This window comes from Takifugu rubripes, chromosome 6 (assembly GCF_901000725.2).
Source record: "Takifugu rubripes chromosome 6, fTakRub1.2, whole genome shotgun sequence".
NCBI classification, from domain to species: domain Eukaryota; kingdom Metazoa; phylum Chordata; class Actinopteri; order Tetraodontiformes; family Tetraodontidae; genus Takifugu; species Takifugu rubripes.
This window is the reverse complement of record NC_042290.1, coordinates 5,916,609-5,936,333: the sequence shown is the minus strand read 5'-3', so window position 1 is coordinate 5,936,333 and position 19,725 is coordinate 5,916,609. Positions and strand designations below refer to the sequence as shown.

The 19,725-nt window shown below is 45.8% G+C and overlaps 3 protein-coding genes and 1 long non-coding RNA gene across 6 annotated transcripts; 2 read left to right on the top strand and 2 right to left on the bottom strand.

Annotated features, from left to right (window-relative positions):
- Nucleotides 1-273: 273 nt before the first annotated feature.
- On the top strand, nucleotides 274-4,417 carry LOC101077594 (Golgi phosphoprotein 3). The gene is made up of 5 exons (XM_003976243.3): nucleotides 274-708; nucleotides 1,172-1,303; nucleotides 1,546-1,660; nucleotides 1,750-1,910; nucleotides 2,418-4,417. Exons 1-5 carry the CDS (start codon nucleotides 499-501, stop codon nucleotides 2,679-2,681), a joined length of 882 nt encoding a protein of 293 aa, XP_003976292.1. The 5' UTR covers nucleotides 274-498; the 3' UTR covers nucleotides 2,682-4,417.
- A 246-nt stretch (nucleotides 4,418-4,663) lies between these two features.
- On the bottom strand, nucleotides 4,664-5,628 carry LOC115250154 (uncharacterized). The gene is made up of 2 exons (XR_003888714.1): nucleotides 5,321-5,628; nucleotides 4,664-5,227 (listed from the first exon to the last, which is right to left on the bottom strand). It is a non-coding gene; the product is annotated as an uncharacterized lncRNA (long non-coding RNA).
- Nucleotides 5,629-6,645: 1,017 nt separating this feature from the next.
- pstpip2 (proline-serine-threonine phosphatase interacting protein 2) lies at nucleotides 6,646-11,311 on the top strand. Of its 3 annotated transcripts, XM_029837412.1 has the most exons (14): nucleotides 6,665-6,845; nucleotides 7,770-7,870; nucleotides 8,526-8,600; nucleotides 8,844-8,878; nucleotides 8,957-9,063; nucleotides 9,141-9,203; nucleotides 9,502-9,600; nucleotides 9,689-9,734; nucleotides 9,974-10,053; nucleotides 10,142-10,240; nucleotides 10,324-10,420; nucleotides 10,547-10,616; nucleotides 10,714-10,751; nucleotides 10,913-11,311. In XM_029837412.1, exons 1-14 carry the CDS (start codon nucleotides 6,813-6,815, stop codon nucleotides 10,966-10,968), a joined length of 999 nt encoding a protein of 332 aa, XP_029693272.1. In that variant the 5' UTR covers nucleotides 6,665-6,812; the 3' UTR covers nucleotides 10,969-11,311. The 3 variants fall into 3 exon arrangements, with proteins under 3 accessions (XP_029693271.1, XP_029693270.1, XP_029693272.1); XM_029837411.1 differs by having other exon boundaries at nucleotides 6,646-6,845; nucleotides 8,844-9,063; nucleotides 10,906-11,311; XM_029837410.1 differs by having other exon boundaries at nucleotides 6,657-6,845; nucleotides 8,844-9,063.
- Nucleotides 11,312-11,707: 396 nt separating this feature from the next.
- dhx29 (DEAH (Asp-Glu-Ala-His) box polypeptide 29) lies at nucleotides 11,708-19,702 on the bottom strand. Its single transcript, XM_011604609.2, has 28 exons — nucleotides 19,354-19,702; nucleotides 18,923-18,996; nucleotides 18,534-18,647; nucleotides 18,320-18,449; nucleotides 18,089-18,216; nucleotides 17,878-18,015; nucleotides 17,594-17,720; nucleotides 17,358-17,516; nucleotides 16,888-17,056; nucleotides 16,665-16,785; nucleotides 16,190-16,579; nucleotides 15,857-16,123; nucleotides 15,619-15,762; nucleotides 15,250-15,426; nucleotides 14,991-15,131; nucleotides 14,775-14,919; nucleotides 14,580-14,700; nucleotides 14,396-14,480; nucleotides 14,220-14,308; nucleotides 13,985-14,113; nucleotides 13,808-13,883; nucleotides 13,486-13,710; nucleotides 13,236-13,372; nucleotides 13,035-13,125; nucleotides 12,661-12,957; nucleotides 12,463-12,594; nucleotides 12,279-12,375; nucleotides 11,708-12,082 (listed from the first exon to the last, which is right to left on the bottom strand). Exons 1-28 carry the CDS (start codon nucleotides 19,511-19,513, stop codon nucleotides 12,027-12,029), a joined length of 4,119 nt encoding a protein of 1,372 aa, XP_011602911.1. The 5' UTR covers nucleotides 19,514-19,702; the 3' UTR covers nucleotides 11,708-12,026.
- Nucleotides 19,703-19,725: the final 23 nt, after the last annotated feature.

The window sequence follows — 19,725 nt, the reverse complement described above, 5'->3', positions numbered from 1 at the left end:
TATTGGGCCATAATGGGCTGATTACATTTCGATGTTTCAGATCTTCCCATCTTGGATTTTCCCATCATCAAAGTCAAAGCGTTGATCCTAACACAACCTGCTGCATGACCGTGTATTAGTATATACTGTACTACAAATATTAGGCACGTAATTTTTTTTGCTTATGAGTAATTAATATGTTTCAACCTGACTACGATTCACTGTAGGTGACGAGTGTTTGAGTTTTCCGGACGCTTCCTGGAGGCAACGAAGATGCGTTCACGTCCGCGTAATTGCACAGCCTACGTCACTACCACAGCCGCCATGTTGGATCAGGAAGTGGGCAGAGTCGAAGCAGGAATTCCGAGCCGAGCTTAACGCAAAACGACTTTCTTGATCCGACCGACCCAATATTCACCCCCATTCTTTCTTTTAACGTTAATTGTACATGCTCCGCGGTTTCCCAAGCGGTCGAGGTAGGCGATTCTCTCTGTATTCGATCGTTTCATAGCACCAGCAATGGCCTCTCTCGCGCAAAGAACCTCGACCCTCGTCCAGAGGAGGACCGAGGCCACTCGCAGCGCCGCTGCCGACAGGGACAGGGAGACCGCCACGGAGGAGGACGAGGCTCGCCGCGGCGAGGAGGAGGACGACGAGGGTGGGGATTCTAAGGAGACCAGGCTTACATTGATGGAGGAGGTGTTGCTGTTGGGCCTCAAGGATCGAGAGGTGTTTTTTTTTTTTTGTTTTTTTTTAAACCCGTAAACCGAGCTTCCGTCGTCTGACGCTATTATAGCCGTCATTAGCCAGATTGGCAGTGCAATATTGTTTACTTTCCACCCAGGCAACTGCCCATAAAGCGAGTTTTTACCTGGTAATCTTGCAGGGAATCACTGTTACAAACCGCGTTTGCAGCCAATTTGGCTCCGCGTTGTTAGCCGCACAACAGCGTGTCACTCGTCTGTTGAGGGGAAAAGACTTTTATTTCGGCGCACACAGCGAGCTAAAGCGGAGCCCCGTCCGCCATTAAGCAACCGATGCCGTTACCTTTTTGCTACACGGCAACTTTTGGTCAAAGTTGGGCTTTTGGAGGTTGACATTAGCCGCGTAGCTGCGGCTAACAGCGGCTAATCACAGCAACACGTCAGCTATAATAACAGACGCTGCACCTTGTTTGTCTTCCCTCCCCCAGGGTTACACGTCTTTCTGGAACGACTGTATTTCTTCCGGTCTCCGTGGGTGTATGCTTGTGGAACTGGCCCTGAGAGGGAGGCTACAGTTAGAGCCCTGTGGTGCTCGGAGAAAAAGCCTGCTTTCACGGAAGGTGAGGGGATCGCTGATGTGGTCACTGCTCCGGCTGCTCCATGAAAGCATGTGGCAGCCGCTGCAGCCCCATCTTTTCTTGGTATGCAACCATTTCCTGGGTTTGCTTCTGTTTAAGCACTTTTCTGTGCAAACTCTGCCGTGGCACGTGCAGGGATTCCTGGACACACAGGATGTGTGATTAGTTTGAGACGGATGACAGCACTTTTCCCAGGTTCAAACAGGTTCCCTTTGTTTGCAAAGGTAATCTGCAAATCAGATGCTCCGACAGGGGATGTGCTGCTAGATGAGGCCTTAAAGCACATAAAAGAGACCCAACCTCCAGAGACTGTCCAGAGCTGGATAGAGCTGCTAAGTGGTGAGATACTTTACCCATCTCCGTGTGCTGCCACCTTTTTTGGAAACGTCACACTGCCTGGCTAATTTCCCTAAAACTCCCTCCTGCAGGAGAAACCTGGAATCCCCTGAAGCTGCACTACCAGCTGAGGAACGTGAGGGAGCGTCTTGCAAAAAATCTGGTCGAGAAAGGTGTCCTGACCACAGAGAAACAGAACTTCCTGCTTTTTGACATGACCACACATCCGCTGACCAACAGCATCATTAAGCAGGTGAGCTGTCCTGGTTTATCGCTCTCCCTTCGGCAGTGTTTGAAGCCTGTCAGGGGCTGCACACTAGGAAATGTCAATGATTCACTGCAAGCAGATTTTCTGCACTTCTGCACTTTGCTTACTTCCTGTTTGAAGACGGTGAAACGTATGCAGGCTGTCTTAACAGAAAATGTGTAAAGTGGCATTTTATAATTGTGGCGCATGATAAAAGCCAGGTAGCTTCATGCAAATGTGGCCCTAGTCCTTAAAAATCCTTAAGTTTAGCGGTCTTAACATTCTAGCTGGACTTTAACACCGACTAACAGCCGAACAACAGCCGGATACCCCAAGAAAAAGAATCACAGGCTGTCTAAGCTGCGTGCCATCGTGTACGTATCCCATTTAATGGACAAATCAAATGCTATCGATCAGAATATGGTGTTACTTAACGTCACTTAAGACGCGGTTTTGATCCCGTAAATGCTGAATTCTGCCATCTCTGATGGGTCGACTTGTTATTGCCTGCAGCGCCTGATCAAGAAGGTCCAGGACTCTGTCTTAGAGAAGTGGGTCAACGATCCTCACCGCATGGACAAGCGAGTCCTCGCCTTGATTCTCCTCGCCCACTCGTCCGACGTTCTGGAGAACGCTTTCGCCCCGCTCCAAGATGACCAGTACGACCTGGGGATGAAGAGGGTCCACAGCCTGCTGGAGCTGGAGCCAGAGAAGGAGAGCACAAAGCCCAACTCCAATGAACTGATGTGGGCCGTGGTGGCTGCGTTCACTAAATGAATACACGTGATTGGTTGGACTGGAAGATCTGGCTACGGTCTGTGTTATTTAATTGCTTGAAGGACTTCACTTAATGAGACAGACTTCACTTTAATGAGACAATCTATTTTGGTTGGGGAACCTGTTTTTACATCTATTCTGGATGACATTCGGTGGTAGTCCATATTAACCCTGTGCGATCCGATCGGTGGTGGGCTTCACCATGGAACACTTGACGCGTCGGGACCGTCCGACCGACTGCTTTCACGCAGTGAGAACGATCACCCGCCACTGCTAACATCAACACTACGTAGACATCTGGTAAGGAAGTGGCATAAACGCGGCGGAGTGGTGAAATTGAAGACTGGGGCCAAGTTTCCCTCCGCGATAAGGAAACGTCTCTCTTTCTGCAAGCTCTCTTCGTAATCCAGCCTCGGCTACGCGCTTTTTTCCGAACTCCCTCATGCTAATGCAAGAATAAAGAATACCCTCACTGCTATCGATGCTCTGCGCTCACTTCCAGTTTCTGCTTTCACCTCGTCATTCCGTGCGTTGGGAGAACACGCTTTAGGCTAGACTACGAGAATGTTTTACCAGATCACCCTTCTTTTTCTTTTTTTTCTCATTTCCAATGAGGAGAAAGTAACCTGTCTTTAAGAGGAACTAGCTGACCCACTTTGGCGGTCTCGTCTACATGAAGAATTAAGTCTGGTCAAAGTGTTTTTAGTTGGACATTTTTATAGAGGTCCGCTCTGCGCTTGCAGGATGAGGCTAGTCTTCCGTCTCTTTTCGTTCGCTTGGAGTAGCCTGCCATCTCTGAGTATTTTGCACAGTCGTTAGCCCTGTAGATAGGAATATATTGATAGAGATTATTCTTCGGTTCGGTAACTCGTTTGTGAAGATGAAGCCTAACTGTAGAAACTATGGTTTAAATAAAAGATCTCACTTATTTTTCTACAGCTTTTGATCATTACGACTAAAAGAAAATCATTCCTCTGGACGTACAAGCAGGAGGTCTGTTCCTAATTCCGGGCATGGGGGGGGGGGTAAAAATGTTCAGAATCCCACATGTTCCTCGCTGGACTCAGTCGTGCTGTTTTGTGTTTCCGCAGCCTGGTGAAAGTCCCCTTTTCAGTTGTCTTTCAGATCAAAGCCTGGAGCTGTTTTGCACCAAAGGAATAACAAGAAGCTAACAGCATGTTCTTCATATAGCGAGTGTAAGATAACCTTTAGGGTACTGACCCCCTTTTGTGTTCCCCTCTCTTTTCGATGTAACAGCTTCGTACGTCACAACGCTCTCCCCCATTGGTCCCCGCTGCCCCGTCTGGGCGAAGCTTGCGCGTACAGATGGCGGGAGGGTTACTTTGGCCCCGGGTGCATCAAAGACTGAGCGAAAAACAGTTCGAACAACATAATCGTACATCAGTCTGGTCCAACGTGTGTGGTCTCACCATTAACTCTCATTGCCTACTGTCTCCTGACATGTTTTATATTTCTGCGTTTTGTTTTCCTCTACGCGATATTCTCACACTTGCGAAGATCTGTGGCAGGAGCGCGACAGCAGGGAGACCATGCATGCTAATCGGTGGAGGGCCGAGGTAGTTGTGGATGTAGCTACAGAGAAAAAAAATACCTGTATGTAATTATTAGTCATTTTATGTGTACAATCTAATGGAGTTCAATGAAAGGGATCTTCTCTCCTGTATGCTTTTGTATTACAACACAAAATAAAGAAAGGATCCTTTAAGTGCCTGAATTTAGCACCATTTTGCTGATTTTTTTGTTTTTACATATTTCTTTGCTATTGTTTTTATCTTTGAATACAGTCATCAGATCCATCCTGTGACAATAGGGCTGCCTGGGTCATTGATCGGTTTTTCAGGAGAGTGATCGATTAAAAGTGTTAAAATTGGCTTTTGCGTTTATGAAGTTGTGTATGTGATTTGGTCCAGTAGGCTGAAGTGGCACAACCCGCGTAGAAAGCATTGTTTTAAGGCTTTAGCAACAATTCCAACAACCATTTTATTAATACATGGCACTAATGACCATGACAATTATTGTACAAACTTGGTATTTACACTAACGCGACTGTCAGAAGATGAACGGACATATGAATCATGAAAACAGACGAGTGATGTTCCCAGATAGGAAACTCCATTTTCGTCGCAGCAGATGACGCGAAATAGCGTCATTGAAGTCACGTGACGCAGGAGCGCCTCAGGTGTGTTGATTAGCAGGTTTCCGCGTCGCTTCCGGTCCCCGGTTCCAGCGACTCCGACCGCGTCCTCCGACTGCTGAGCTCCAGCCCGAACATGTCAGGTGGGCTCCGCCAGTCCTCCAGTATCTCCAGCAGCTCTTTATACATCCACCATCTCCCCGCCTGCGCTGCGTCTCTCCCGGACTCCTTAAATCCATAAATGCGCCTTTATTTCGCCCGGCCCGTCCTCACTTGCCCTCGGCCACGGCGGTGTAGTTCTTGGTCAGGAGCTCCACCAGTTTGTACCTCCAGTAAAGCGCGTCTCCGAGCCGGCGCAGCTCGCGCGCGACCTCCGCGGTGGCGGGGATCTCTGGGGACGACAGATCACGTCAGACCGGGCGGATCACACACGCACATCCCTAATAAAACAGCCCAGGTTGGGGCCGGAGGAGTGGACACTCACCTTTTTGTGCCATTTTAAGGCGGCAGGATAAGCGGGAGCTGGAAAAGTGGCGTTTTCCTCCTCTCCGTGTGTCTGGAGCAGTGCGCGTCTGACGAGTAGCGACAGGTTCCAACTATTGATAGATGAGCTTGTTTAAATACTCCCGCATGACGTCGCGGGAGGAATCCCCGAGCCCTGCAGCCAAGTTCCTCCCCCTTTCACTACTCTTTCCGCAGTTGTTTTTTAAGTGTTACCCAAAACGCGTCTTTTCAGTTTTAAGCCACACTCTTAATTCCCGGCCAGTTGGGGGGTGTTGTGAACTCCAATGAGCAGCAATTACAGCAGACAATTTTCACTTTCCCCTCACCTGATTGACATTAATGGGGGCGTCAGAAGCTGATTTCCTGATGCTGATTGCGACGACGTGGAGCAGTCATGTGATCATTTTTCGTGTATTTACTTGGCTTTACAAGAAATGGGACGTGTAAACACGTCTTTGGGATATTGCGACACTGATAAATGTTGAGGCTTTGTGAGTGCGCCGAGCTCGTCTCTAGTTCTGCTTTTCTGACTCTTTGTATTTTCCCTTTTAGAAGAAATCCCCAGGAAACTTCAGTGATCTGTAGTGGGTTAATCAGCAGCGAAAAGAAGAAGCAAAAACACGGAGGAGTGTTGCAGAAAAAGACCTTTTGGTCGTCAAAGTGGCAAAAACAGCCCCATAATGAAAGGTGTGGTGATGCAATGCTGTACATTTGAGTTTCACAAAGGAGTATTTATGCTTTACCACAGGCTTTATGGTTGTTTGCAGCCATTATCCAGGAGCTGAATCGGTCGGCAGCTGATTTCACCTTTGACGGTCATAAAAGTTTTTATGACTTCGGCTGGTGGAGCAGAATAGTTGTACTATGAACAGGTTTTTCAGCACTGACATGAGGATGTTTCCATCACGTAAACCCTGTAAAGTACAATAAACAAAAACACGCGAAGGATGAGTTGGATTACAAATATCAGTATAAAGGGTAAGAACTGGATGGAATCATGATGTTTGAATTTTGAATAAAAGTTCGAACAAATTGGTTAGATTTATATAACGCACAATCTACAAACTATGGAATATGTAACTGCATTTTTCATTAAAAATATGAATAAAGGGAAATAGTTCCAATACATCTATTGACCACTAGATGGCAGAATAAGCAAACTATTATACCGCATTTAGTATTTCATTAATTAATTACTTCTTTGATTCTTCTTAACGATTAATCAAAATAACTGTTTATTTAACGACATTACATTGTTTTGTACATTGTCGCACTGGTTTAATCCACATTAGATTGTTTATGCAATGCTGGTTTAAGTTGTTGGCAGGTTTCTGCAGGAGCGACAGAAACGAAGCTCTTGTTAGGCGCATCACTGCGCATGCGTCGATTTCCACGCGCTTTCCCGACCTTGGCGTCACTGCAGCCGCGGTCACGTCAGTCAGTCCGTCCGCTCCTCTGTCCGGGTAACAGCCATGAGAAACCTGCATTTCAAAGATTTCTTCTGGGTGAGTCTTTTGTCTACTTTTCTCATTGTAGATTTCATCAGAAGGTTTGGATTAAAGCAGCCAGAAGTGATTTCATTCCTGTATTAATTTCCCTGTCGTTAACTTCTCCTCTACTGACAGGGGGAAAGCGGAAATGTCATTACTCTCCTCGTTATTTATTTATTTTATTGTGAACTCAATGTGCAAAAATGTAAATTTATTTGCATGCCGTTTTAACACATATACGCTGAGGCAGACCTGCTTCTCTGTAGCTGACCAAGTTTATTTGATTTCGTTTTATTTTATTCAATCCACTTTGAAAATATTCAATGAAGCAACACTACACACAGAAAGCAACTCAGCCTATTTGTTTAGGATCAAATGCATCCCTTCAAAGCAAACACATCAATCTGTACTAATATTCCCGTCATCTTTGACAGAGTTTTACAGTGTTTTCTGTAAAACTCTGGAGCCTTCCTGGAGCCTCTAACGACCTGCTCGACAGCAAATATAAGCTGTCCCACACATGCACACACCAAACACATGGAGCCAGTTGTCGACTGGGGGGACTGGGACGGAACCATTGACAGCTCCAAACTTCAGTCAAAGTTTGCATGATTTTTTTAGAGGTAGAAAGCCGATGGCCGAGATTAATTATATGCTGTTACAGTCAGCTCACCGAAATTATAGAGAAGTAGGGCTCAAAATATCAATTTACAGCTGAAGTGTTTATTTCTCTGTATTGTGCTGTCTCAGGAACTTCTCGAGCCAATTAAAAGTGAGGCGAGTTCGGACAGGGCCTGTTTATTCACAGAAGAAGAACAATTGAGCTTGTTGTGGAAGCAGCTTCCTGTTCAGATTTAGCAGATGTAAATACAAAAGGCTGAACTGACCGCAGTTTCTGAAACCAAACTTGAACAACATGTTTTGAACCCTCACGGACAGAACGTTGAACTGATCTCAACTGGGGGATATGACACCATCATCCACTATTTAAATGACGGGAAGAGGACATGTAAGGAAATCGAAGAGTTTATAAAAGCCAGGTAATGTTATTTTCCTCCTAAATGCAATCAGGTTTTTTTAATAATTTACATTTTAATAATAATCCTTTTCAACGTTTATTATTTGCAGTAACACAGTGTGGACTGCAGGGGGTGCGATTCTGCCGCTGCACATTTAGTCAAATTAGTACAGTATAATGCTAAAATTTTGTTTTTCTAAAAATCATGCATGTTTGTTCAGTAAAAAGGCTGAAGTATAGACCAAAATATTTTTAATAAAGACAGAAGTGTGTTTGCCCATCCCAAATAATTCCATCCTATGCAAACTTAGCATATTTGCATTTTTGTATTATGATATTCTAAGTAGTGCATTCAGAGCACTGGGTTGTGGTTAAAAAAAAAAGAAAATTATTTGAAGATGAAGAACATAAAGGGTGTTTGTTATCAACAATACCCGTTGTTCAGTCCAGTTGAGCCTTTGCAGTTTGAGATTTGATTTCCTCTTCCTGCATGCTAATGTTTAACCTGTCAGAAAGACACATGCACAACTGTGAGAGCATGGCAACATTCCAGTAGTTATTTCCTCTTTGTCCACCCTCTGATGGTCCTCTCCAGCGTATTACCATAAATAATGTTCCTTTTACTCTCAGATATCTGAGGAGAAGTGGATTGCTCTAAGTCTCCTGGTTTATTTCAGGGCTTCCATTGAAGAGAAATACGCCAAAGACCTCCTCAATTTGTCCAAGAAGGTGTGTGGACATGCTGAGATGAAGTAAGGGACCAGACGCTCAGGCTGGAGCAAATCTTCACATTCTTGGAGACGTTTAAGGCAGAAAATGAAATGAAATTATGCTCTGGTCGCGATTTAAAAGGAGATAACACACTCAAAAACACTGTACACTAAAACACTGTCCTTCCTGACAAGGGAACATCCACAAATTAGCCTCAAAATCATTTGAGGACTTAGTATGTATGAATTTCCCACATAACCTTATTCTTGTTTTTACCTTTGAAGTGCTTTAAAAAAGTCCCTGGACGTGTTCAAGTTGCGTAAGTTTGTACCTTTGCTTTGCAACCGTTCTTGTTGCTGTTGTCCACCTCATCGTCGAGTGACTTTGACCCTGGTAGAGACCGAGCACGTGAGTCTGGCACACTTACAACTGGCGCAAAGCATGAGAGGGGAGGTCAAGAAACTGGAGGAATTCAGAGAAAAGCAAAAGGAAATGAAGAAGAAGGTGAGAGCAGCAGCGGTGACGTGGCTGCAGAAATGTGCGCTATATTTGGGTAACCAGATCTGATGCTGCCTTTTCAGATGGAGCAAAACATGGACGCGTTCCACAAACTGAAGTCCTCCCAGTTCAAGAAGACAATGGAGGTACGTAAAAGATGCCTTAACGTTAAAGGCAAACGCCTTGTCATAACCAGTACAGCTGCCCCCAGGTCAAAGGTCATTTCTTTGATTTCCTAGTTTGCGCAACCCTGATAAAAGCAGCTGCTCTAATTTATTTGCTCCAGTATCGTTGTGCCGGTGTGGACGGCTTCTGAAAATGCTTTTCAGTGCCGTTGAAGTAAGTGGTTTTGTGTGTCGTTCTGGGAAAGTGAACTAAAGCCGCAGGTACTCGGGTCACAAAAGGTTGGTGCGCCGTGGAAAGAAATGTGTCGCTCGTCTGCAGGCGAAGAAGATGTACGAGCACAAGTGCCGAGATAAAGAAGAGGCGGACCAGAACGTGAACCGGAACGCCAACACCAGCAACAGCAAACAGATAGACAAGGTAGAGTGAAGTCCGGCCCTAAAGATCAGCGCGGCGATGAGCTCTGAGCCTCATTTCCTGCTGCTCCCTCGTGTTTGCCACCTTGCAGTTGTGCACCAAGGCTCTACAGGCGACGCAGAACGCGCAGGAAGCAGGTACTGTGTTTTCTGTGCTCACAGGCCCTGCCGTTTATTTTTGGATGTCTCTGTCTGTGCATGAGGGTGAATTGCAACAGCGCTTATTGCAATGAAAATGTGACCAGCTGCAAAAAAAAAAAAAAAAGTGAGAAGTTCATTGCTGAGGGCAGTAGCATGATAAACCATGCTGATATAAGCCTGAAGTGCACGCTGGCCTTTATGCAGCGCTATATTCATACGCTGCGCCTCACCGGCAGACAGATCATACCAGCAGAACATTAACACTCTGGCCAAAGCTCGAGAGGACTGGATCAGAGAACATGTGAGCTCATGTGAGGTAGGAAAGGGTCAAATCGAAGCAATAAAAAAAGAAACATGAAGAAATGAGGTGATTGCCCCACCCCACCACCACTCTTACTTCACAGGTGTTTGAAAACTTGGCGAAGGAGCGCATCGTCTTCCTGAGGAACGCCGTGTGGACACACCTCAACCAGCTCTCCCAGCAGTGTGTGACCAACGACGAGGTGGGTGCCCTTCAGTACCGTCAGTGGCAGAAATCCACAGAAGCCCCAACCACCCCCCCACCCCCCCACCCCATGTTGTGCAGCTATACGAGGAGGTGAGGAAGTCGCTGGAGTGCTGCGACGTCCAGAGAGACATCGAACACTTCATAAATCTCAGAAAAACCGGCGAAAAACCGCCAGGTATGAAACCAGCACTGGTCAGAGTGGTGTGGTAGCTGTTAACCAGTGAGGGGCTGCAGTCACAAACCAGTATGGTGTCACAAACCAGTATGGTGTCACAAACCAGTATGGTGTCCTGTCTCGCAGCTCCGGTGCTCTATGAGAGCTTCTACAGCAGTCAGAGGTCACCAACTCCGCAGCCTCCACAGCCCAGCAGGTACGCGCAGGCCATCGCCACGGCGACGCTTGCTCTCCATCAGGAGTCATATTTTCGACCCGAACCCTAACCAGCCGTGTGTTTTGTGAATTTCCAGGAGGACTTTGGCGTTACCAAATCAAAGAAACACCCCTGGTGAGTTACTAAGATCTTTCTGCCTGCTTGTACGGCCTTCAATTAAAATGAGATCAGAGATAAAACACTCTTGCCATGTGGGACGCTACCAGCCGTGAGGTTTCATCTCCCCATCGCTATTTCCCGTCTAACCACACACCGTATGATCCCTCTGACTGCAGAGGAAGCCGTCTACTCCTCGGTGCCTGACGACGGATACAGCGTCATCCAGTTCTGAGGGTTAATATGCAACCGTTTTAATGGACTTCACACCGACGGCGCATCACTTCCTGCTTTACAACATCCTGTGAAAAGAAGAAGTGAATTTTGTGATTGATGCCACATTCTACTGTCCACGTCAAGGCTGCATATATTTATCAATTTTACAGAGGTTACAAATATGTGGCACGGGTTCCTTTCCTGATATCTGAAAGGATCCGTTGTTCTGTGACGCGTAGTTGCTGCATTTTCTTGTCTTTCGTTTCTCTACTTTGAACTTTTGCACTTTGGGGGTCTCTGGTTTTCTTTGTAAGGAACTTATTTTAAGTTAACTGTGAAATAAAAGTGTGTGCCTGAAGGGTGTTTGTTGTGCACAGCACTTTAATATGAATGACACTCCTCCTGGCTCCCCCTGCCGGACCTCTGATGCTCCCCGCCCCTCTGATGCACGTGGTGGGAAAGTGAAGGTTTCTATTCGAAATGTACTGTAAAAGGATTGAATTCTCATGAGCTTTTTTAATTAGGAGCATTTTAAGATTGCAAAAGGAAAGTGCAATGCCAGAAAGTTTAAAATTGTTGAAACCATTTTATTTTATTGTGAGTTTAAAAATGTTAAGGCGGTTGAAGTTGTTGTGTATCGATTAAATTCAGAAAAATGGTCATTTGGGAGTAGCCTTAGTCACTTAAGACAACCCAGCAGTAGGTATATGAGACACGTGATGTAGGTGTTACATGTGCGTTCAGGAAAGATAGTCATGAAAAATTGGGTTATTTTTATTTTTACAAGTTCACCCATAGCCGACTTTCTCTGTGCAGATCCATTTTCTCCACTCCACTGATCACAAAACACATCAAAAATGTACCTTAAAAATGTTCAAAGCTTTATTTATACCAGGTTTTATTTCCTCCTTAGTGTGATACAGTCCTCATTGTGAGTCAAGTTTAGCTGCTCTGTCTCCATCTCCTCTGTGAATCTACTAGATCAGTGGTTTCCAGACCTGAGAGAGTCACACCAGAGGATGAAAACAGTAACTTGCCATGGGTCTTGTGGCAATAAATCCCTTTGTTGGTCTGTCATCACGCGGCGTGCTCTGATGTAACCAGCTCGAGGATCATCTGGATGGTTCTCTCACCTGCAGCAGATGCAGAAAGGATCAGACGAGAGAGAGATCCGCTCAGAAGAGCGTAACACTCAATCTACTGTTGAAGCTAAACCCTTTTAGCTGCTCTCAGGTTCATTTTGCTGATAGAAATGTGTAGTTTACTTTGCAAAGATTCCTCTAAATACTGTAATAAGGGTCAGTGCAGGTCACCAATATCACACATCACCTTCCAGATTCATCTTTGGGTTCTCCAGCTTCTTCTCCAGCAGCGAGTCCATTAGTTTGCGTAAGTGCTTGAAGATGACTCCAATCCGAACAGGAGCCTTAAACAGAGAACACATAATGAACATCATCGGTATGAGCCCATCTTTATTGCCACGGGCACCAGAGAAACTCCAGTGACCTCTGACCTGGAAGTGGATCCAGCCGTCAAGGGTGATGAGTCTCTCTCTGTGCTGGACATCGATGTCGCCTCCAAACAGCAGCATGGGGAACGGCGGTATCAGAGTGGTGTCTCGCAGGTAGATTTTAGCGTATTTCACCTGTAGAGGACAGTTTATCGGCACCGGCGCGATGGAAAACACCCCCCAGGCACCTTTCCTCCCTACCTTCTCCTGATACAGCAGCCAGCCGTGCGTCTGCAAGTTGCGGTTGACGGATGATGGGTGGACCTGAGCTCTGCCCTGCGGCGTCTCCGCCACGCAGACCACACGCTCCAGCACGTCCACGGAGGGGGTGCAGAGGATCCGGCCCACGCTGTCATAGAGCCCCGCGGTCAGCACCGCTTTCAGGACGGCGATCTGCTGCTTGGACAGCGACGCCGGCTGGGACTTCACGCCGGAGGAGGAGCGGCAAGACCAGAAACCGACTTGTTCCATCATCTTGATCAGCTCTCGCTTCACATCCTGGGAAGGAGATCACCGCTGTGAGACAGGACAACAGGTGTGGGAGTAAGATTACCAGACGGGCCATGATGTCATACCTCGATCGTAATCAGAGCTGTTCGATTGAGGAAGTGTTTCCTGCAGTAGGACAGATCTGCTCTCTGTCCTTCAGCCTGGGCCTTCTTCCACCTCGTAGGAGAAACAGAAACATTCAATCTGTTCTAAAGTCCTCATTGCATCATAATAAATGCATGGTTCAGTGTAGCTGCTGCTTTCCACAGCGAGAGGACTGTCTGTACCCCAGGTATGCGCTGTATATGGTCAGGTGATCCGAGTTGGCCAATGACAGTGCGGCTTTGGCCAGGTTTGCCTCCTCCTTCCTGTTCATCGGTGTAGAGAAGGGAGACTTCTCTGTGATGGCTGCTGCAATGGTTGCCTGAAACAAATCTTTAATCAGCTTTCACGGAAATGAAAAAACCTTCACGTGGTAGAGATTAGACCAATTAACTGAATAATTTACGCGTGCGTTACAGAATGATTCGAACATACTATTGGCTCCAGGCAGCCCAGGATGGCTCCATAGATGAGCATCTTGCCGATCTTCACATTGACGGGCAGACTGGCCAGGTGGTGCCCCAGAGGGGTGAGGATGTGCTCGCTGGGATGACATGCACCGATCTTCCTCAGCAGATTGACAGCGTTACTGACAGACTGAGGCTGAGGAGGATCCAGGGCCCGGCTCAGAAAGTCCTCTGGAGAGCCGTACTGACATTTCTACCAGGAAGACAGGTGGAGCAGAGGAACGCTCGGATGACAGACAGTGTAAAATATTCTTTTTGTGAGTATTTTATGAGTTTGGTTTACATTATACCATGATATGAAGGCAAAGCTCCTCCAGGGGGACCCGAAGAATCTCCGGGATGGAGTAATCCATAAAAGCATCAAACCTGTGAAAAGCAGAACATTACAAAAGCATGTTTCTTCATCCTGCACATCCTTAATGTCCAATAGGAAATTGTTTTCTCCTCTATGTCAATAACCTCCATACCTGAACTTAGGGTAAAGTCTGAAACAGAAGCCATTTCTGACACGTCCTGCTCTTCCCTGCCTTTGGAGAGCGCTGGCTTTAGAAACAAAGGTCTCCACCAGAGAGCTCATCTGGCTGCTCTCGTGATATCTAAAGAACACAGAAGACTTCGTTGAATAATTTAAGACAGGCTCCATAAAGCAGATTATCTTCGAACAGAATGATGATTTTTGGGATATTGTTCCTGAGCTCCTACTTGTTTTCTTTAGTCTTTCCCGTGTCGATGACAAACACCACATCTGGAATCGTCACCCCCGTTTCAGCAATGTTTGTGGACAAGACAATCTAAAAGAAACATATGCTGAGTGCATTAGTCAGCTTTAACAAAAATCTTTTTAGTTTCAGTAAAAAACCGATTTAGAGGCGCAGTACCTTTCTGACGCCAGCAGGAGGCACTGTAAAGGCAGCAGCCTGGTCCTTTGAGGAAAGAGTGGAGTGCAGGGCAACAATCCTGAACCTAAACCCGAGTAAGACACCATGAGAGAGTTGGGGTGTGATACCAGGTGCAGGATATTTAGGAGACCATATTAGGTACATGCATATGTGTGTGTGTGACCTGTTTTTGTCTCTGAACCTCTTGTCTGAACAAAGCAGATCATAGAGCTGTTGAATGTGTGCCAGGCCTGGAAGGAACACCAGAACAGCACCGTCCACTTCTGCAAACTGTGGAGATTTCTCTGACAAAGTACAAAAAAGCATCAGCAGAGTAGAACCACCTAAACAACTTGTAAATGTGAAGATGGGGCTGTACCTATGTAAGCGATGAGCTCAACTAGCAAGTCCATGTTGATCTTGTTCGGGTTCATGAACTGCAGCACCTGCCGGGTTCTGTTACTGAAGTGATCAAGATCAGGACCAAGTTCCCAGCCCGAGCCGGGGTCTCTTATAATCACCTCCTGGAAGAAACCCATCCAGGTTACAAAGACAAAGGTAAGCTACCACAGCCGTGCTGCACGGGGGACGTTACCTGGTGCTGTAATGTCTTTCCACCTTTTTGTGTCACCGAGACAGTAATATCCTCTTCTTCTTCGAGAATTTTCTGGCTGTACTCTGAGTCCTTCTCCAGGACATACCCTGTCTCTTCTACGATGTCTTCCAAATGGGACACCTGGAAACAAGCCCACGAGAGACCGATATTGTCCTGGGACCTTCTCCATATTTACCACATCCGTTTTCAGACTGACTTAAATCCATTCACTTCAACGTCCATCCAAAGATCCTCTTACCTCTACAGGAAAGGTCCGACCGGGGATTGTGATCACTGGGCAGCGGTTGAAGTAGTTGGAGAATTTGTGGCAGTCCACTGTGGCGCTCATGAGGATGAGCCGCAGGTCTGATCGCCTCATCACAACATCTTTTAGGATGGTTAACAGGAAGTCGGACTGGACACTGCGCTCGTGAACCTGAGGAGATGGAAGGAGTAAAAGAACTTTGATTTTACATGCTGTAGATTATTACATTCAATTGAGTGAAGATGGAGGACCACACTGTTTTACTCAGCATCTTGTATTGTTTTACACACCTGTACAAAAAGCAGTAAAACACTCTCCTTGTTTTATAGCCAGTTTAACAGTTTGGTAAATAGCTGTCAGTACCTCATCTACGATGATGTGAGTCAGAGAGCTGAGGTGTCTGTCGTGCTGTAGTTTCCTAAGCAGAACTCCGGTGGTGCAGTAAAGGAGGCGAGTCCAGTCTCCAGACAGGTTCTCCATCCGGATCTGGTATCCACACAGCGATGACTGCAACAGGAATCCGCAAAGAAAGGAAAATCATTATCCAGGTGACAGTTCAAGTCGCAGGTGACGGTGAAAAATCTCGGACACGAGTGTTAACCTTTGACCCTGGGCCGTCGTCGCAGCCGAGCTCCTGGCTGACTCTGCAGGCGAGGCTCATGGCAGAAATCCTGCGGGGTTGAGTCACCACGATGTTGCAGGGCTGTGCCTCACGGCCTCCTGTCAGGAGCTCCTCCAGAAGAAACTGCGGAATCTGAGTACTTTTCCCGCTGCCCGTCTCCCCAGCCACTACCACCACAGAGTGGCGCTGCAGGGCTTCCAAGATGCGATGTCGATTTTGGAAGACAGGAAGCTGCTCTCGTTCGGCCTTGAAGAGATGAGGCCATTAAAAGAACTGTATCATCTCTGAAATCTCCTCATTGACTATATTTACCTGCAGTTTCTGAGCAAGTGGGGACTTCTTTAGCTTTTTAAAAAGCTGTCTGGATGCTTCAAACAACCCTGCTCCTTCTTTCTTCCCCCCTCTTTTCCCAGTTTTACCCTCTTCTTCCCCCTCTTCCTGGATATCGAGTGCAGCCAAATTCTCCCAGGATTCTTCGGGCTCCTCGTCGCCGCTCCTGCTCCCTCCCAGCTGGCCTCGGGACGGGGATCCCTGCGGGCAGCTCTGGTTCTGTTGCTGCTTAAGTCTGGTCAGAAGCCGGGAGATGAACTGGTCCCGAGGTTTATTGGCGGCCGTGCGGCTCGCTTCCTCCTTCTGCTGCTCACTGTCTCTCCACTCCAGCCACACATCTCTGTAGGTTGGAGGCAGAAGCTGGTGCACCGACTAAAAAACCAAATAAATCTATTGTGAGAGAACCGACAGGTTAAATATCGGAAGAAGGAACTGCAGTGTCTTCAGCACATATCACCTGGCCTTTAACCAGGTTGTAGAGGGCCAGCGTGGCCGCCAGATGCTGGGCCTGCATGCTGTCCTCAGTCAGGATTGTTGGGCAAACCTCAAAAACATCATCTGGTCTCTGAATGCGCACTCTAACCAGTGGAACCGAGACACATTCTTTGTTTAGATGAGAAACTTGGGCTAATCTCAATCAATTTTTAAGACAGTTGTGGGTTCTGTAGGAAAGCACTTACCTGCTTCTCCAATATCTACCAGCGGCAACTTTCTGGAAAGCAGGTGGGGGACTCTTGGGCAGATTCTTTCTGACCCAGTCAATGAGGAACTGTTTGGGGGACTTTCCCGTCCAGCTGCGTGCTGTGTAGTCAAAATTGCGAATGTCCTTTGGCTCGTGCTTTTTCACAGCTGGGGGATGGAAAAGTGGAACCAAATGTTTTGCAAAAGAAAAAAAGTCTAGCACAGTAAACTTATGAAAGGAAAAAGGAGGTGGCCTTAATTAAAACAATATTGTCACTCTTTAATGAATGCAACATTTGCCGTCAACTTTGCGACGACACAAAAAAGTGCAAATGGATCCCCAAAGCCTCACATGTGTGAATATTTGGTTATGACTATCTCTAAAGACAAGACAAATGAGTGAAAAATATCTGTTGCTGAGGCATTACACTATAATATCTTACTGTAGTTAAATCTTGTTTATCCCAACCTTTTTCTGCAGGAGTTTCCTTCTCTGCTTGTTCAAACAGCTTAAAGCTGAGGTCCTCTTTGTCCTCGCTGACAGGTAGTACTTTCTTTTCCTTTTGGGGGATGTCTGACACTTTCATAGCTGGATTAAACATGGGGTGGGCCTCCAGTGGCTTCATTTCTGGAAGAGCACAAATGTTCTCTGTGAGTCAGAGGAAGAGAAATCCCTTAAACCTGGGAATGGTCAGAATGGATCACCTTGCTGTATGATGCGGATCCTGTCCTGTGCCATCCTCTGGGCTGCCCTGTCCCCCTTTGTCTTGGCAGCAGCTGCCATTTCTTTTGCATCATAGAGTTGAGCAGTGAGGATCAAATACCTGTCATTCTTCACAAGAACAAATAACATCCATTTGGTTCATCCACACACTGTAGTTACACACTTGTTTCCACAGTTTTGAGCAAACTCCTGCTTTAAAATACACACATTTTATCTTATATCTTGCAAATATGATGTAGAGCTTGTATTGTTTTTTCTCTCTTACTGGATCAAACTTTTCTTCCAGTTCAGGATTCAGTGTCCTCTTTTCTCCTTCCTCTTCCTCCTCCTCCTCCTCGCTGCTTTGCTCAGCATACCTTAAGATCCAGTCCTTCATGCTGGCAGCTTCATCCTTTTCTGCGACCTGGTAACAAAACACCAACTTATAGCTAAAAAAAAAAAAGATTTATGTAGTTCCATTAAAAAGTTGCACAAACCTTGGTGGTCTGAGTGGTTGCTTTGGGTTTTAGATCTGTGAGTTTCTGTTGCACAGGCAGCTGGAATCTGGGCCTGCTCTTCTGGCTTTCTTCCTGCATCTGTTGGCTAAAACCTTCCGGCAGCTCATCTGGGACATGATCAATCAACAGAGAAATTCACACATTTGTCAACCTCGTGTTCTCTATAACAATAATGTTAAAATATCTCCAAAGGTGATAAGGCATTATCACCATCTTTTAGATTGAGGCAAAGCCAGTCGAGAGCAGAGTGGAGATCTCCTCCATACAGCACGCTGCTTTTCATCGCTTCCTCAATGTGCTCCCTCTTAAATTTGAATTTCTCCAGGGCTGTGTACAAGTCCTGCAAGCACAAACAATGACATCGTAAATATTCTGTTTTGTCACATAAAGTACCCCACAAGTCAGAGAAATACTGCATCTTTACCAGCAACTTTTTGCTTGTAAGTCTACCCGAGATGGGCCCTTTGTCCCCATTTTCCTCTCTGAAGTCATTGATGAGCTTGATGATTTTCTTTTCAAGTTCAGCTTGAATGTTAACCTGTATGTATAAGGGTGAAATACCAATTATTGTATAGTTATTGGCAGGTAAATTAAAAGGATTTCCTAAAAAATATATCTACCAACATGCTGAAAGCTACCCAACATTTTACAGCTGCAACAATCGATGTAAATGATACTCATATGTAAATGATACTCATGAAATAATACTCATATATAAATGATACTCATATGTAAATGATACTCATATGAAATGATACTCATATATAAATGATACTCATATATAAATGATACTCATATGAAATGAAATCATACTTTAAGGATTGACTTGTCCACATTTCCTCCAGTGTCAATCTGAGCAGTGTTGCTAAGACTGTAGGTCTTTGGAGCTGAAAACAAACAGCTTTGTGTTATTTGATAAAAAAAAAAAACCTCTTTAAAGTACCCAGTTTTCATATTTTAAAGACTTTTAACCACATGAGAAGACCAGAGCCATCTTTGGAGTGTAGCATTACAGTGAAAAGGGTGGCTACGTGTCTGCATATTACATTTCACATATTGTATGAAATGTCGTTTGGCTTGACATGATTGAAGGATGCATTTGAATTTTCACTATGAAAAATCTGGAATTCCAGGACAGAAAAACTGGAGCATTGATATTAGAACTTTCCATTCGCTGTCACGGCCCCGCTGAAGACACACACTGTTGTTCCTGAATTTATGACACATCCAAACTTATATTTCACCTTTTGATTTGTTCTCTTTCGCTGGTTTCGTGAATTTGTTGCTGTTTAGCTGTTTATTCGCCTCCTCCGATACAACGACTCCAGAACTGCCCGTTGCTGCTGACGGAGCCCCAGAAGTCCCAGCTTGCGCTGCCGCCGATTTTTTCTTCTTTCCTCCCATCTTATCACCGAAACATCCCCTGTCGGTGTATTCACAGTGTAAAGACGAGAAGCCAATTCATTCGGTATGCTCTGAACAGTGATATCTTAATTTAGATATATGAAAATCGTATTATAGAGTATTCGCCGCATTTGTCGTGTTGGACAACAATTTTGTCCCATCCGGCTACTGTACCGGAAGTATTACCCGGCACAGCCTCGTGTTGTATTGTG

What these genes read in the sequence shown, in the direction of transcription:
- LOC101077594 (XM_003976243.3), top strand. Translation starts at nt 499, where the DNA reads ATGGCCTCTCTCGCGCAAAGAACCTCGACCCTCGTCCAGAGGAGGACC. An exon ending in CTGGATAGAGCTGCTAAGTG is followed by an intron (nt 1,661 to 1,749) that starts GTGAGATACTTT and finishes TCCCTCCTGCAG; the next exon opens with GAGAAACCTGGAATCCCCTG. An exon ending in CCAACAGCATCATTAAGCAG is followed by an intron (nt 1,911 to 2,417) that starts GTGAGCTGTCCT and finishes TATTGCCTGCAG; the next exon opens with CGCCTGATCAAGAAGGTCCA.
- pstpip2 (XM_029837410.1), top strand. Translation starts at nt 6,813, where the DNA reads ATGAGAAACCTGCATTTCAAAGATTTCTTCTGG. An exon ending in AAAAGGAAATGAAGAAGAAG is followed by an intron (nt 9,064 to 9,140) that starts GTGAGAGCAGCA and finishes CTGCCTTTTCAG; the next exon opens with ATGGAGCAAAACATGGACGC. An exon ending in AAATCAAAGAAACACCCCTG is followed by an intron (nt 10,752 to 10,912) that starts GTGAGTTACTAA and finishes CTCTGACTGCAG; the next exon opens with AGGAAGCCGTCTACTCCTCG.
- dhx29 (XM_011604609.2), bottom strand. Translation starts at nt 19,513, where the DNA reads ATGGGAGGAAAGAAGAAAAAATCGGCGGCAGCGCAAGCTGGGACTTCT. An exon ending in CACTTGCTCAGAAACTGCAG is followed by an intron (nt 16,124 to 16,189) that starts GTAAATATAGTC and finishes CATCTCTTCAAG; the next exon opens with GCCGAACGAGAGCAGCTTCC. An exon ending in AGGTTCAGAGACAAAAACAG is followed by an intron (nt 14,481 to 14,579) that starts GTCACACACACA and finishes ACTCGGGTTTAG; the next exon opens with GTTCAGGATTGTTGCCCTGC.